Consider the following 16,148-nt stretch of genomic DNA (forward strand, 5'->3'; position numbering starts at 1 on the left):
TTGCACCATCTAGGGCCTCCGGTATACCCAGCAATGCTAAGTAGAGGTTGTGACAGAAGCCTGTTTGTCTCTTTATTTTTCCCAGACTGGGATTTTAATGAATTTTTCATCGTTTTAAAAAGAACGCCGTGGCAGGGCTGAGCCCGGAACCCTGGTGACAGGGAGTAGGGCCACTGGTCCTGGAGAAGGGCGTCTCACCGGTCCACTTCTCGGGGTGCGCCCGCCTTGCAGAGTTGCCCCAGGAAGCCCAGAACTCTGTTCTGCACGTTCTCTAATGGGGCTTTATGGCGGGAATTCCTTATTTTGATTCCCAGAAATCATGGTGACTTTATAATCCAAGGACTTAAGTATCCAAAAAAAACCATGTTATTGATTCTTACAAAACTAAGTGCACGCGCCTGCTACATTTATCACGGCACATTCGCCCCCAGCTTGTCACTGGAGAACGTTCCATGTAGTTCATGGCCAATGACAACAGATGCCTGGGGCAGTGTGAGGTGGGGGGTGTGTGTGACAGAGAGACAGAGAGAAAGGACAAAGAGCATAGGAACTCTACCTAAGGATGCTAGCTAGAAATGTCTATGAAACAGTTAAAAAATTCGTTGGTTAGATTTTTATATTTTCACTGTATTTGTAATAGTATTTTCTTGCTTGCTTATAGGCCTTAGTAATTATAAATCATCAGCCTTTCACAATGTAAAGGAGTTTGTAAGATATTTTTATATAATAATATACAACTCTGACTTCAATTGGACTACTAGTTTAATATCAAAATATACAAACTCACATTAATCTTTTTTCCTAGCTATTCCATTCTTCTAAGGATAATAATACACTTCTTGGCACTCAGAAGTTAGTCATCATTATAATGTACTTGTACACTAAATATACTGCGAAACTCTCAGCTGACTTTCGACCAAATAGAAACAGCGGTACCTTCGTGTTTATGCGGCTCAGAGCACAAGCTTTAACTTGGAGCTTCACATAGTTCTCCTCTGTAACAGGGAGATTCTCCTGGAAGCAAATGAAAAAAAAATATGACACATTCCTTTGAGACCATGTCTTTATGCTGTGAAAATTTTCATACATAATTAAACAAAATTAAATAGGCCCTGAATCTTAGAGCTACCTTCAGGGGTGAAAAGTAAGTACTGTTTGTATGTCACAGCTGTGGGTTTCACCGCGCAGCAGGAGTCTCTGGGTTACGAGCACAGCCCCATTTTTCCGTTATCTTCCACTAAGTCCGCAGTCATTTAGGGGAGGAGTCTGACTCTCAGGCAGCCTGGCTCCCCCCACTGGCATGACTTTGGCTTGCCACAGGCCTTTCAAACCACCACCAACCCGTGAAGATCCTACCATCTACACTCACAGTGGGAATCAACTAGAAACCCCTTACAGCTCGGTGCATGAGGGAGCTCCGCAAAGCTCAGAAAGTGGTGTGGGAAGCGATGCTTCTCCAGCTCTCATTGCATAACTCGAGAAACTGCATTTTCTGAAATAGTGCAACGGTCTGGAAAGTCACTTCATTGTGGTATTCTGAATAAGTTAATTTTGCAACGTGTAAGATTATTAAGGTTGTTCTGTATTCCCGGTATTTTTTTATGCCAACATCCCAGGGAACTAACAACCCTTTTGTAGCAACTCTGTTGAAAGCGTAGCAGCACTGCAATGGGGGCCACCGCCGTCACAGCCACCGTCACAGCTGCCGTCACAGCCGCCGTCACACCCGCTGCCACAGCTGCCGTCACAGCTGCCATCACAGCTGCTGTCACAACCGGTCACAGGAAAGGACTCCAGCGTTTCACTCAAGTTCCGCTAGCAGACCACGTAAACCTGGGTAAATACAGCTTTCTTGCTTTGTTTAACGATTGAACAATTTTTCTTACCCTTTCCTGAAATACAAACGTGATGTCTTCATTCGGAGAATTCTGTTGAAAATACAAGCCTTTCATAGTCACCTAAAACAAAATAAAAAATACGTTAAGTACACAAACCAACAAAACATCTTCCAGACCAAAAGAAAGCAAAACTTAAAAAACAGTGCTCCAAGGGATAAAGTGGCAACTGTAAGTACGGTTTTCAAACCAGCCAACGTGCACGACAGTTCCCGAAAGCGATCCCGGAGGCGAGCAGGCGGCGTCTGGCCCGGCCTCAGCAGGGAACAGTGTTTCCCTCGCACGTCAGCGTTGCTCCCCCCTCTCCTCCCTCTCTGCCCCTCTCTCTAAAAAGAAATAAATCTTCTTTTTAAAGATTTTATTTATTTATTTTTAGAGAGGGAAGGGAGGGAGAAAGAGAGAGAAACATCAATGTGTGGCTGCTGGGGGCCATGGCCTGCAACCCAGGCATGTGCCCTGACTGGGAATCGAACCTGCGACGCATTGGTTCGCAGCCTGTGCTCAATCCACTGAGCTACACCAGCCAGGGCAAAAGAAGTAAATCTTTAAAAAAAATAGGCATGCAAAGTCTTAAAAAAGACCATTAAAAAGGAAAAAATGGACCATCAAGATATTTATCACAACTGTACCCCTAATTATTCTGTAACAGTTTACCACCATTTAATGGAAGTATTTAGACCTGTAGTCTGTCAAGGATTCTGCAGCTGTTTCTTTCATTTTTGTAGTAATTGTGCAGCAAGACTATTTCTCTCATTATTTTTTTAGACTGTTTTTTAAATCCTCACCTGAGGATATGTTTTTATTGACTTTAGAAAGAGAGGAAGGGAGAAAGAAAGAGAAACATTGGTCGGTTGCCTCCCAGATGCGCCCCAACTGAGACGGAACCCGCAACCTTTGGGTGTAGGGACGGTGCTGAGCCACCCGGCCAGCCTAGACGGTGTCCTTAACGTGAGTTTTATGGAAGATAACAATACACGCGGGCAAGCGCACAGATCCTGCCTGCATTGCGTGGCTTGCAGAACGTGACGAAGTGAATGTGGCTGTCACATCAGGAAACCCGGCATGAGGACCCCAGGAGCTCTTCTGCCCCCTTCTGGTCACCACCTCCCCCGCCCAACAATACTCAACACCGTGTTCACAGCGCACGTTAACCTGGCTGTTTGACTTTATGCAAATGGGATTATATTCCTTCTACGCCTGCTTGCTTTTTCTCAGTCTTGTGCCTGTCTCACCCAAGCTGTTGCCAGCAGTTGTGGCTCATTCATGCTCCTTGCCATACAGTATCCCTTATAGACAGGCATGTGACTGTTTTCAGCCTGGGGCTTTCACAGATTATCCTGTTAGGAACATTCTTGCACACACGTCTCGGTGAAAGTACTACCGCTGCATTCGGTTCGTGAGTGAGGAGACCGAGTCTTACAGAGGTGAGGGCACACACTAGGGTCTCCTGGCACCAGCTGGGCCAGAGCTGGGCCAGGCCAGGCGCTCCCAACTCCAAAGTCATTTCTCTCAACCAGTACACGAGCACATCATGGTTTTCTACTGAGCTGCTAACATTAGGTCTTCCCCTTCCAGCGAGAACCCTATGCCCTTCAGTTCAGGACTGACAATGAGTAAGTACTTGTTGGTAAAACTAGCCACATACTTTGCAGAGGCCAGCGCAGAATGAAAATGTGAGGGACCTTGTCCACAAATTATTAAAACTTCAGGATGGCGACAGCAGAGCATTAAACCAAACGTGGGTTCCTTCTGAGCAGGAGGTCCAGGGCCACGAGCAAGGCCCCACGCCCATGAAACCAGCCCGCGTGCTGAGCCCTAGAGGATCTAACAGAGCCATATAAAGGGTTTTCACTGAGTGGTTTGGCAATGGTTACTGCTTTCTAGAACATGACAACCAAGTTCTACAACTAAAAGAAATGAATAGACATTCAAGACATAATGATGCATGCAGCATGCAACAACAGAGTCTATAGAAGCAGGGCGAGCTAGGCCAGATGATTAAATGAATTCCAAGCCTTCGGCCGAAGAAGGGCTTGCGTGTGTGCACGTCAGCGCGGACGCCGGCGTCTGTGGGGCAGGGCGGGGAACCCAGGCCCGGATGCAGCAGCTGCGTATCCCTGTGACATTGAACCTGTCCTCCTCCACCCAGCTTTCAAGGCTGTCTAAAACGCATCACCCGCTGTCCCTAGTCCACCTTACTCCCCCCTTTTTCCAGTGCGCACCCTGTCTGATCCGGCCGTTATGACTTCAGACCATATGGTCACCCCCGGCTCCGGGCTTCCAGGCACCGCGTGTTCCCGGAGACCGCGCCGTGCCCGCTCCGCAGGCTCTGCGGAGGGAACGAAGCTCAGCCTGCTCCCTCGCTGCAGTCTCGCCCCGCGACACCCCATCGGCCCCATCTGTTCCAGCGGCTAGCTTCCATTCCACAGTAACGAAACCCGGCCGCATCCACTTACTGAGTGGGTTTTCCCAGCCATTGCTTGGGAGAGTCAGTACTCATTATGAAATAATAAAATTTCTGCTCTATTCAGTCTGGAGCTACTGGAGTTGCCTTTTTGAGAAACGGAACATTGACACAGCAACACCTGGATTTCAAAACATCTCCTTTTATAATTCTGGAAGCCACTGACTTCTCTGCCCCCTGCATCTTAAAACATGGGGTGTCTCCCAGATCAACAGTCACATGCACCTCACACCAGGGTACCCCAAGTTCAAAGGCCTGGGAAGGCAACTGTACTAACACAAGTACTATATGCATAACGATGCCAATACCTGTGGCCAGATCATCCTAAATGGTTCCTCCACATTTTAGGTTAAAATTGGCCTGGCTGGTAGAAAAAAAGAATCTTTAGTTGGTCCAATAAAAAACCACATGGGGACAAAAATATCCTCAAAGTTACAAAGGGAAGAAAAGTAAGTGTTTTTACAAAAGCGGCAAGGAAAAAGAGGAACTACTGTTTTGCAAGCCCAGAAAGGGAGTACTGAGTTCTCGACACTGAGAAAATGGTAGAAGGGATGGTACTGGAGGCCCACGTGGTCCCTCAGGTATTGGTCCAGGTTAAAGGGGACACCCAGTCCATTACTTAACAAAATTTTTATTGAATGTAAAGATACTTGCACACAGAAAATAAATGACTACCTTATAAAATAAAATAAATTAAAATATATACCATTTATCATGCCACTTCCAAGACTGAATGCTATGTAACTGCAAAATTACATGTGCCACTCCAAACTTTCCCTTATCAAAGAAGCAATACATAAAACTTTTAAGTAAAAATAAACCTGTTTAAAAATGTAGGCTGATATGCCCTATAAAAAGTATATCAGCTTACTTTTTAAATAGGTTTATTTTTCCATGTACACTAGGTTTTAAGTATATTTGACAGAAGCCCACACATTGAGGATTATGTTTGTAATACTTTCTGTTTTTATAATGGTCCACATTAAATCTATTAAAATATGTAGAAACAAAAATTAAGACACCTATCTTAAATAATTTTTGGTAAAAAGCAGAGGTCTTTGAATAAATTAAATATTTGCTATAAACAACACTTCAAGAAAGTAGTTAATAAAAGTACTGATCTTTTAAGGAATTCTAAATCAATGGGAGGACATTTCCAATGGCTTCCCTAGTTTCAACAGCAACACACACTGCCCCTGCTACATCTCATCCCTAAGGAGCTCATCTACTGATGAATATAAATAAACCCTCTGCAGAGCATCCTTTTTAAAAAGGATATTTTATTTATTTATTTTTAGAGAGGGAAGGGAAGGAGATAGAGAGAGAAACATCAATGTGCGGTTGCTGGGGGTCATGGCCTGCAACCCAGGCATGTACCCTGACTGGGAATCGAACCTGCGACACTTTGGTTCGCAGCCCACGCTCAATCCACTGAGCTACGCCAGCCAGGGCAGATCATCCTTTATCTGTACTTTCAGACCAAAAGTGCTCTGAGTATCAGGTCAGTCTCAAATCCAAGAGATGTAAAACTGGACTCATCTTTCTCCAAAACAAGCCTTTGCTGCACCAATCTTCGGTCACGGAGGATATCATAAGTGTCTATTGCCATTTCTCCTCTGTATTACAGTAAGGTACTGGCCCGACAGCTTCCTTTTTCTCTGGCTGTCCCGGCTCGCCTGCTCATTTTTTGTTTTGATGGGTGTTGGCACCAGTGATGTGCGCATGCTGGGACTACTGAACGGCTTCTTTCCCTTCTCTCGCCCAATCCACCTGCTACTCTAATTCCTTAAAGTCCGAACTCTTTACATACTCAAATTTCTATTATTCGTTCTGGCCAGCGTAGCTCAGTGGGTTGAGCACGAACTGCGAACCAAAGCATCGCAGGTTTGATTCCCAGTCAGGGCACATGCCTGGGTTGCAGGCCACAGCTCCCAGCAACCGCACATTGATGTTTCTCTTTCTCCCTCCCTCCCTTCCCTCTCTAAAAATAAATAAAATCTTTTAAAAAAATCCTAATTGACCTTTCATTTAAAAAAATTCTATTATTCCCCAACACAAACTTTGTAATATTTATTTATTTATTTATTTATTTTTAAAGAGAGGGAGAGAACATCAATGTGTGGTTGTCTCTTGAGCGCCCCCCACTGGGGGCCTGGCCCACAACCCAGGCATGTGCCCTGACTGGGAATCGAACAGGTGACCCTTTGGTTCACAGGTCTGTGCTGAATCCACTGAGCTACTACACCAGCCAGGGCAAACTTTGTAATATTGTGGCCACTTCCGGTTCAGGATTCAGTTATAGTATTCCTCACCCACTCTCCCTTCTGTTTTTCAGAGAGCAGAGACACCGTCAGGAAGCCGGGCTACAGAAAAAACAGGTAGGTCACTCCTCAAACGCGGCCCCACTTGCTCACCGTTGTGCCAGGACAGGGGCACAGCATCGAGACACGAGCTGGGCTGTCAGGGGTGAAGTCTTCAGTTACACTGAAGAAGTGACTTCATACTATGTTTTAATAGTGTCCTTGCTGACCTGTGAGGATTTCCATACATACCCATGCATCAGATAAAGAAGTATGTCAAACCACGTGCCCAAACATTTGGTGAGAAAATTTGGTCAGCAAATCACAGTAACTAGATGGAGGTTTGGTACATCATATTTTGCCATGTATAATGCGCATGTATCAGCCCAAATTTTTTTTTTTAAATATTTTATTTATTTATTTTTAGAGAGGGAAAGGAGGGAGATAGAGAGAGAGAGAGAGAAACATCAATGTGCGGTTGCTGGGGGTTATGGCCTGCAACCCAGGAATGTACCCTGGCTGGGAATCGAACCTGGGACACTTTGGTTCCCAGCCCGCGCTCAATCCACTGAGCTACACCAGCCAGGGCCAGCCCAAATTTTTGAGGGGGAAGTAATGGTGAGCATTCTACACGAGGACAATGACTACATACCATGGGCATGATAATCCTGCATATAATACGCACAAAACGTGGGTGCGCATTGTACACAGCAACATACAGGTAAATGCCATACTCTGCAGGTGGTGAAGCACAGTACTCCTACTTAGATAGGGCCGCTCTGCCTCTTCAAGGGGGTGGTGGGTGCATGGTCTTAACAGCCGGAGGACATTTCTACGTTGCGTAGGCAATAGTCTCTGGAAATCTGTCCTCTCTAAGGATGCTTTGCGTAAGCAATGAGCATGCAGGTGTTTGCAAGGTGGGCACAGGAGACCCTGTGATAGTGGCTCACACCTACCTAGACACTAGGAAGCATTTCTAGCTGATAACATGTTGTGAGAACCTTTACTTTCCCATTTTAGTTACATAATTCAAACTTAGGGAAATGCATGAAGTTGCACGGCCCCTATCACTGGAAGGATTTAACCAGAGGCTGAACACACCCTTACTGTGGCCTCGAAGGGGAATTCGGGCATCAGTCGGGGGGAAAGGGAGCTGAGATGGCCATGTTAATGCCTCTTCTGATTATGACCATCTTGATTTCTACGAGCATTACCAAGACATACTCAACTGAACTTCTACATCTGAGGCACGATCTTGACTTCTCACACAGCCTGAGATCTAAAGCTAGGTGAAGAATTAGGAAAGGAAAAACGTTTCTTTCTGATACAGGCTTTAGGCAGAAGTCAAAATAAAGGCATTTGTTCGGAGATGGCAGATCATTGCCAATGCACGCAAACGGTGGCTGCCGGCTCGCGTCTGTCTGGAACAGTGTCCCCCAGCGACAGCCTCTCTTAAACCTCAGAAAGTGTTTCCAGTAACTCCCCTGCCCCCAAGAGAGCTTCACTTGTATTATGTACTGATTCACACTTAGGGTTCTCACTGGAAGCATTCCCCGGCCAGTACCTCCAGCCGGTGAGTAGCGGGTGGGTGGGGGATGGGATGGTCATTACTTTAAGGATGGTGAATCTTCGGTCCAGTTACTATTCACTGTAGGGCCACTCAATATATTGAGATTGAGAACAGAAATGTAACTTTCATTTATATTTTTAATTAGCATCATATTTTCCCCTAGTGACTATGGGGAACAATGAAGCCAAGGGTGAGATGAGTGAATGAGTCTCCTCTTTCTGCTGTCTCGGTCCTGTGACTGTGGGACGGTGCGGGTGGTGACGAGAGACACCGGCCCCTGAGGGATCTCCACATCACTACCACACGGCCCCTCCTCTCCAGTGGACTTAACCCGTCTTCTCTCCACTGGCTACCGTTATTGCGGTCTGTAAATGCCTTTTTACTTTTACAACTTGCCAAGTCACTATAGCGTATCTTTTTTTTAATAGATTTTATTTATTTCTAGAGAGAGGGAAAGGAGAAAGAGAGGGAGAGGTACATCAGTGTGTGGTTGCTTCTCACATGGCCCCCTACTAGGGACCTGGCCAGCAAGCCAGGCATGCGCCCAGACTGGGAATCGAACCCAAGACCCTTTGGTTCACAGGGCAGCACTCAATCCACCAGGCTACACCAGCCAGGGCACAGTACAGTATCTTAAAGAAACCATTTCTTGCTTCAGATGCAAGACAGACATTGTAATTTGGGTTATTGACTAATAAATTCACAATTGAGAGAAAATAATTTATAAAGTTTTGCATTTATTATAATGCATAAAATTAGAAGAAAATCACTTTTGCAAAATACCGTATTTTAGCTGGTGTGGGTATATGTATTTTCACTCTTCTGCTCATAAAACCTCTCCTTAGTTTCATGTATTACTTACTGTTCACTGAGTCTAGAAAAATCACAAAGTTGTCTTTGAAATATTCTACGTGAAGTTCCCAAAAAGCAAGAAAACATTTTTATCAATTAAAAACATGATTTCCCTAAAAACAAAAGCAAAGCACACCACGATTTCATAATGAAACAACTTAAGAAGTCCCAACTTTTCTCGTCTTTCGGGAGGTATGCAAACGAATCAAGACACAATAATGCCCAAGGTACTCGTCCAGAGGCCTAAAATCCATGTTTTGAACACTCTTCGTCAATCCAGAACTTTAATTTTGAATGCACAGCACCCAGAATTGTAAAACTACCAAAATATTTCACTGCAACTGACATGCAACTTGATTTTGTATGGGGAAATCCTCTGTGTTTCAAAACTCAACACCTCACCCCTTCCATAAACTGGAGCAGAGGCATCAAGGAAGTGACATTAGTCATAAAAGGTAGTAATTACACACTGCAGTGGTTGACAAATAGGATTTAGAAATCATAATTGGTGGGAGTTTGAGTCCTGGTTCTCCTACTTGCAAGCTACATGGTTTTGGGCTATTTAATTTGAACCTTCTGGGCCTTAGATTTCATTCCTATAAAACAGATGTAATAGTAGTTAGAACAGAGCGTTGCAATAAGGATTAAATGACACATGCAAAGCACTCTATGAAAACAGCGTTCCTAAGTGTTGGCTATTTTTACTATTACTTCTGTAAATTGGGCAGAGAACCTCTGAAGCATGACAGTTCCCAAGCCCACTTCAAAGGGTTTGGTCGTCACAACCTGAGATTTAACACCTTTCAGTTCCTGCTGTGGCAAACTATACCATCTGGATCTGTGCTGTCCAATAAGGTGGCCGCCAGCCACAGGTGGCTAAGGAGCACCTGAACTGTGTCTAGTCGGAATTAAGATGTGCTGTGAATGTACAATATACATCAGATTTCAAAGACAATAAGAAAAAAAGAATGTATGATATCTTAATTTTAAAATATTTGATTGTGTTGAAATTATATTTTGAACATATTGAATGACATGAAACATTATTACAATTAATTTCACGTGCTTTTCATATTTTTGGCTATGACTACCACAAAAGTTAGTTACGGTAAGTGGCTTGCATTATGTTTGCACAGAGCTGATGTAGTCTCTCTCAGCACCTGGGAGCTCCGTGGAAACGCAAAGGCTCCGGCCCCGCCCCACCTACGGAACCACACTCCGCACGTCAGTGGGTTCCGAGGTGGTTCTTAGGCTCGCTGCAGAGTATCCGTTTTTAGCTGGAGAGGGCATATCTGGCCTAAAGCCACATACATGAGAATCCTCTTGCTTTATTTAGGTAACTGCTCCAAAACAGCAAAGTGAAAGAGTAGCAAGCAGTGGCAGAGAAGGAAGAAAAAGAAACTCAAATTATAGGATCAAAAAAACCAACCCGGGAGATTCAGTGGACGGGAACCGCCAGACTTCTACCGTCCTTAGACATGGAGGGATGGGCAAACCGAGAGAAAACCCGTAAGGACTAGGACATCGCCAGGCTAATCAAGTCTTCCCCGCCCCTCGGTGAACTCGGCTAAACTAGGCCTGGGCCCGAGGGGATCTGGGGTTGCGGTGCGGCGCGAACCACCATCCGCCCCAGGGCTGGATGGCTGCGCGGGTCGTCTCTCGATCTTTCGTCCAAAGACCGGTTTTCCAAGACACACGACGCACCAAGCGGGACTCACCTGCCTTCGAGAAGCTCTAACGGCCTAAGCCTCCGCCACCGCCACCTTGGAGTCCTTACGCAGAGAGCCCGCCCTCGTTGGCCCAGGCGCCACTTCCATTGGTCGGGCCGCTCGTCACTCCCGGACTCCGGGGGGCTGGAGAGAACGCCATAGCAACCGCACTCTGAACTACAACGCCCGGCATGCTCTGCTAGGAGCAGCCAGGCAGTGCCCAGGGGCTACCAATAAACGAGTGAAGTTGTAGTCACCTAGATGGGCTCCGTTTTATGCAAATCTCAGTTCGAGACCACACCCTTCCTCATTCCAACCGTTTTCCCTGCCACCTTCCTTGGATCGGGCCCCGCCTCCCTTTTCGCCTCTAAGTTTTCTCCTCTAAGTCTTCCTTAGCCAGTTTAGTTGAGTGCATCCTAACTAGTGTCTCGCACGACAACGGACAGATGCACTGGAATCGTGGAACGAAAATGCCACAAGCCCCGTCAGGAAAATCCCAGATCAGAAGCCTCTGGTTACGCCTTCTGGATTCTCCTACTCCGCCACCCCTCGGAGCTTCTATTTTTTTTTACTGGTCCCCCCCCCCGCCCCGCATTGGCTCCCGGGGTGGGCGGTGCTAGAGGCGGGGCGATGAGGAGGTGCGAGCCCCTCTTCCCGATTGGCAGGCTGCGTGTCCCCACCCACCTGTGGGCGGAGACTCGGGGGCTAGGGGCGGGGCAGGCCGCGGAGAGCGGTGAGGAGATAGGCGGGAGCGAGGGAGCGAGGGAGCGAGCGAGGGAGGGAGCGAAGGAGGCAGAGGGGAAAGGAGGAGTTGGGTGGGAGCGCAGCTTGGTTGCTCCGTAGTACGGCGGCTCGCGAGGGAGAGCCCGGAGCGGACTCCGGGACGCGCGGGGAGGCAGGCGGGCGGGCGGGGATGGTGTGCGGGGCTGCGGCTCCTGCGTCCCTCCCCGCGGCGAGAGAGCGGCACTGATTTGTCCCTGGGGCGGCAGCGCGGACCCGCCTGGAGATGAGGTGAGGAGCGGGCTGCTCCGCGGCGGCCTGGACCCGGGGGGCGGCGGGCGGGGGTCCGCGCGGGGGTCGGCGCGATGGCGCCAGGGCTCCCGTCCCGAGGCCGCCCTTCAGCCTCTGCCGCGCGCCCGGGAGGCGCGTCCACGGCGGCCCCTCGCCTCGTCCTTCTCCATCCTCCCGGGGGCGGCGGCGGGGCGGCCGGCTGGCGGGCGCGGGGAGGCCGGGGGGCCGCGGCGGGCGAGGGGCTGGCGGCCGCAGGACGGGCTTAGGGTTGAATGGGCGTCCGCAGCCTTGGCCGGCGGAGCAGGGTCCCCCCTTCCCCAGGGGGCTGCGGGGGCGCTCGGGCCTCCGGGGCTGACCTCGCTGCCCTCCGCCGCCGGAGCGCGGCGCGCCGGCCAAGCCTCGCCTCCCCGCCCGCCTCCGGGGATCCGGAGGTTGCGGGCAGCGGCGTCGCGCCGCCCGCCTTTCCCGGGCCTCGAGTCCCGGCCCCTCCGTCTGCTCCTCCTGTGCCTGCTCGGCCCGGTCAGGGGAGGGCCGTCCGCGCGGGGCTGAGTCCGACCGCGGCCGCGCTCGCCGGGAGCGCGTCCAGCGCTGCGCCCCGGCCCGCGGCGCAGTCTCCCTCGCCGGCCCCGACAACCGTGACCCGCACCCGCGGGAACAGGAAGCCGCCGAGGAAGGGCTGCATTCGCCTGTCCTTCTGCTCGCCCTCGGATCCGCAGACAACTTCGCAGATGACGCGTCCTGGGGGCACCTTTTGTTGTGGTTCAGGCTTAGGAAGGCTTTGCTCTCGGAGAAACGGACGAGCGGCTTCCCCGTCGGGCTGAGGCTGGGGGTTTCTGGCAGCCTCCCGATGGGGAGGTTTCCTCCCGAGCCCGGCCCTCGCCGGGGCTGCGGTGGAGGCGGCAGCGGGCTGGGCGTCAGGGATGCCCGCTCCGGCCGGAGGCGCTTCTTTGTGCTTCTCCGCCGGCACCCTGCGCTTGCCGTTTGCGGGGGCAAAGCGCCCAACTCGGAAAACAAGCACCGAGACAGTGCGGGTGATGAACGCCAGGGCCACCGGTGCACGCAGCTGGGAAATCTCAGCTCTGTCGGCGGGAGGCGGTTTCCCCAATCCCTTTGACCAGATGAAGGGCGGGCTCCGAGCGCCCCTGGATTAGGTGGGGGGCCGGGGCCGGGGCAGGAACGGGCGAGAGCCAGCGGCCAGCTGGGTGCATGGTGCCGCTCCTCGCCTCTGAGATGGGATGTTATTAGGTGACTTAAGGGGCAGAGGCGTAAGCACCCCTCACGCTTTATGATTTCTACCTATCTCCGAGAGCTATGTTTTCCTTTTAATTACTTTCAGTAGTTTACTTGAAACATTCATATCGTTTTGACGTAAGTTCCCTTATCACGTAAATATGTATATTTTAAATACTGAATTCTTTCCGCGGGTTTGTAAGGAACCCAGGAACTTGAAGTAATCTGAATTGAGCAATGAGGGACGTGAGTGATGGCATTAAAACTACTTCAGAACTCCTTCAAGTAGCTCCGGTGAGGAGTTTCTGATGGAGTTTTTTGTAAAGGTATTTTTTAATCTAAGCATATATTTATTGAAATGGCTATGGCACATGGTACCTTCACAAAACTATTGTTAGTCTGCCTGAGCAGGAGAGGAAATGAACAGGTTTCTGATGCACTTTGGAACCCTGGGGATTGTTCAGATACTGAGCATTGTGAAATAGGGCACAACGTGAGTGGCAGCAAGTTAATTCCATGAAATGTTTGTCCCTCTTAGCATTTTTTTTTTCTCGATGCTTGTCTCTAACATTGTTCGTCTTTTCCCCAAATGCCTAGATTGGGGCAAATTTCAGTCTCCTGTAGAGGTTGAGGAGGAACTGCTGGTAAATTCCAGGACTCTGACTCATCCTTTTAATTTGCTAGATTTGTGAATGACAGAATTAATTAATGACATGAGGGTTGGGTTTATTACTCAGTGCCAAGTACACCGCTTGTAGAGCCTTTCTCCTCTGAAGGATCTTTCCCTTCTGAATGGCTCTAGTGACTGGTGGGTTTCTCAAAGTCTGGACTGCAGATCCCTTACAGCGGCATTAACTGAGGTTCTCGTTAAAAATACAGGTTTTTGTCCTCTCCCCTCAGAATCCGACTCCTGGAGGTGGGGCCCTAGATTCTGTGTTTTCTAAGAGTCCTGCAGGAATTTCTCCTGTGCAGCAAAGTTGCAGAACCAACCACTGGTGTTACCGTCTCTTGAAGTGAATAGCAAGTTTTTCACGTAACAGTGTTTTCTACCTTAGGCTGCCAATAAAAACTGCCTGTGACCTTCAAATGTGTATCATACCTGTAATAAACCTCTCAGTGGGGCAGAGACTTGAGTGTATCATGGTACCCCGAGTGCCTAGAATAGTGCCTGGAGGAGCTCTGTTAAATATTTATGAGTGGACTACATTGCAGCAAGACCACATTTAAAAACCTCTGCTTGTAAAATCATTTTTATCACTTAATAGCCACTGGTTGTATGGAAACAGGAGCCACAAGCACTCTCCTCCAGTCACTTCCATAGACTTGGTTGGCTCTGAAAGGAGAGACCCTTCCCCAGGCATAGAAGCTCAAGGTGATGATAAGCTGGAAAGAAGGCTCCTAGAGAAATACTTGCTTAGAGACTTAAAAATGTAATTTTAAGTCACAGGGTAGTAGTAAATTACTATATTATCACTGTATCAAAATACCATTTTATAAGCTATGATAATTTCAGCACAAAGCTATAAAAGTGGATTTTCAAAAAGCACAGGAAATTGGCACGTTCTCTGTTGGGGCTGGGGAGCTCAGTTGCTTCAGTTGATTGAAGCGTGTCTGAGCCCCCCCCCCCCCCCGCCCCTGCCCCCCCCCCCCCCACATGGGAAGGTTCCAGGTTCAATCCCCAGCCAGGGCACATACAGGAATCAGTCTGCATAAATAAGCAATAAATCTCCCTCTCTGCCCTTTCTCCTCCTCTTTGTCTAACATTAATAATAAAGAAAATGGGTGTATCTTCCAATTTTGTTCTTTATAGTAGTAAAATATGACCTTCACTCTCTTCTTTTAGAGCAGGGGCGTCTAACCTTTTGGCATTCCTGGGCCACACTGGGAGAAGAAGGGCCACACACTCAATATACACACACTAACGAAAACAGAAAAATCTCATGTTTTAAGTAAATTTACGATGTCGTGTTGGGCCTCGTTCACAGCCGCCCTGGGCCACATGCGGCCCACGTCGGACACCCCTGTCTCAGGGCATTGCATGGGCCCGGTAAATGACAGCCTCTGTGATGTAATTGAGGGTTACCGGATGGTTAAGAGGAGGGTAAGGGGAGTGCCGTCTCTAAAGAATGGGGTTGACCACGCATAGTCTGCGACTCCGATGTAGTTATCTAACTCCTCAGTGCCTCAGCTGTCTCAGGCTAAAATGGGAATAATAATAGCAGAGTCTATATACTTCTAAGTACCTCAGACAGTAAACCTACCTTGTCATCACCTTCAGGATAATTTTACACTTCAGAACCAAACTGATAATCAGTTCATGATGATCAGCTAATATCCCTTGTATTTTAAAGAACTGCATGTTTATGGTAGAAAAATTGAAAGACAGAAAAGTGAAAAGAAGAAAATTCTAAAAATTCCTAAGCCCACTACCAGAGTACATATCCCTTCAAAGCCTTTTGTGTGTGTGTGTGCATGTGGCTATTCATGTATGAGTATAATTTTTGGTAACAAATACACGCTCCTGCTGTATACACGTAGAATTGTTTTGTAACCTGTTTTTTTTTTTTTTTTGCTTAACACCAATCTTTCTGTGTCTGTATTATCAGTTATAATAGTTCAGTAACTGAATATTTCATTTTATGGATCTAGATAATTTAACCAATTTATTTGTGTTAGACATTAGTCCCCCCGTCCCCACCACCATTAGTATCAGCGACTCTTCAGTGACCTTCCACCTGCATGCCTCTCTGCTCTGTATGTACTTGGGAGATTTTTTTCTTTCCCCTTAGAAGTTTCTAAAGTGATTTGCAGGATCAGTCCACGCTAAGTTTAACCCTGGGGAGGTTGTGGCTAATCTGAGAGATACAAACTTTTCTTAAATATCATTATGTACACTGGGTGCATAGATTTCAGGGGCATGACTAGCTGCTTGTTTGCATTTGTACATGACTATTGTTAAGTCATAATGTGTATGTATCTCTCAGATATGCCGGCCCCATGCTGTAATGTTCTTGACTGAAACCTCCCAGGGGTTTTGATATATATTTCCAATTTACCATTTAGCAAGGTTGTGGCAATTTTGTACTCTTACAGTGGTGTCTGAGAGTTTGACTTCTC

At 47.9% G+C, this 16,148-nt stretch overlaps 2 protein-coding genes across 9 annotated transcripts in view; one reads left to right on the top strand and one right to left on the bottom strand.

Moving 5' to 3' along the window:
• The window catches only part of CRYZL1 (crystallin zeta like 1), a 32,861-nt gene extending 21,525 nt beyond the window's left edge, over positions 1-11,336 (bottom strand). For 2 of the 4 annotated variants that reach the window (XM_028503951.2, XM_036017266.1), the window contains exons 1-3: positions 10,800-11,336; positions 1,887-1,958; positions 937-1,014 (exon numbers count right to left, since the gene is read on the bottom strand). In XM_028503951.2, coding sequence (XP_028359752.1) covers positions 937-1,014; positions 1,887-1,952 — 144 coding nt within the window. In that variant the 5' untranslated portion in view covers positions 1,953-1,958; positions 10,800-11,336. Of the gene's footprint in view, positions 1-936; positions 1,015-1,886; positions 1,961-9,843; positions 10,000-10,799 lie in introns of all 4 variants that reach the window. The other 2 variants (XM_036017255.1, XM_036017263.1) reach the window with 2 other exon arrangements.
• A 133-nt stretch (positions 11,337-11,469) lies between these two features.
• ITSN1 (intersectin 1) overlaps positions 11,470-16,148 on the top strand; it is a 176,565-nt gene continuing 171,886 nt past the window's right edge. Inside the window, exon 1 of one of the 5 annotated variants that reach the window (XM_036017209.1) lies at positions 11,470-11,801. The gene's annotated coding sequence lies outside the window, so the exon portion shown is untranslated. The remainder of the gene's footprint in view (positions 11,802-16,148) is intronic. The other 4 variants (XM_028503923.2, XM_036017208.1, XM_028503920.2 and 1 more) reach the window with 4 other exon arrangements.

This window comes from Phyllostomus discolor, chromosome 2 (genome assembly GCF_004126475.2).
Source record: "Phyllostomus discolor isolate MPI-MPIP mPhyDis1 chromosome 2, mPhyDis1.pri.v3, whole genome shotgun sequence".
Taxonomy (NCBI): Eukaryota; Metazoa; Chordata; class Mammalia; order Chiroptera; family Phyllostomidae; genus Phyllostomus; species Phyllostomus discolor.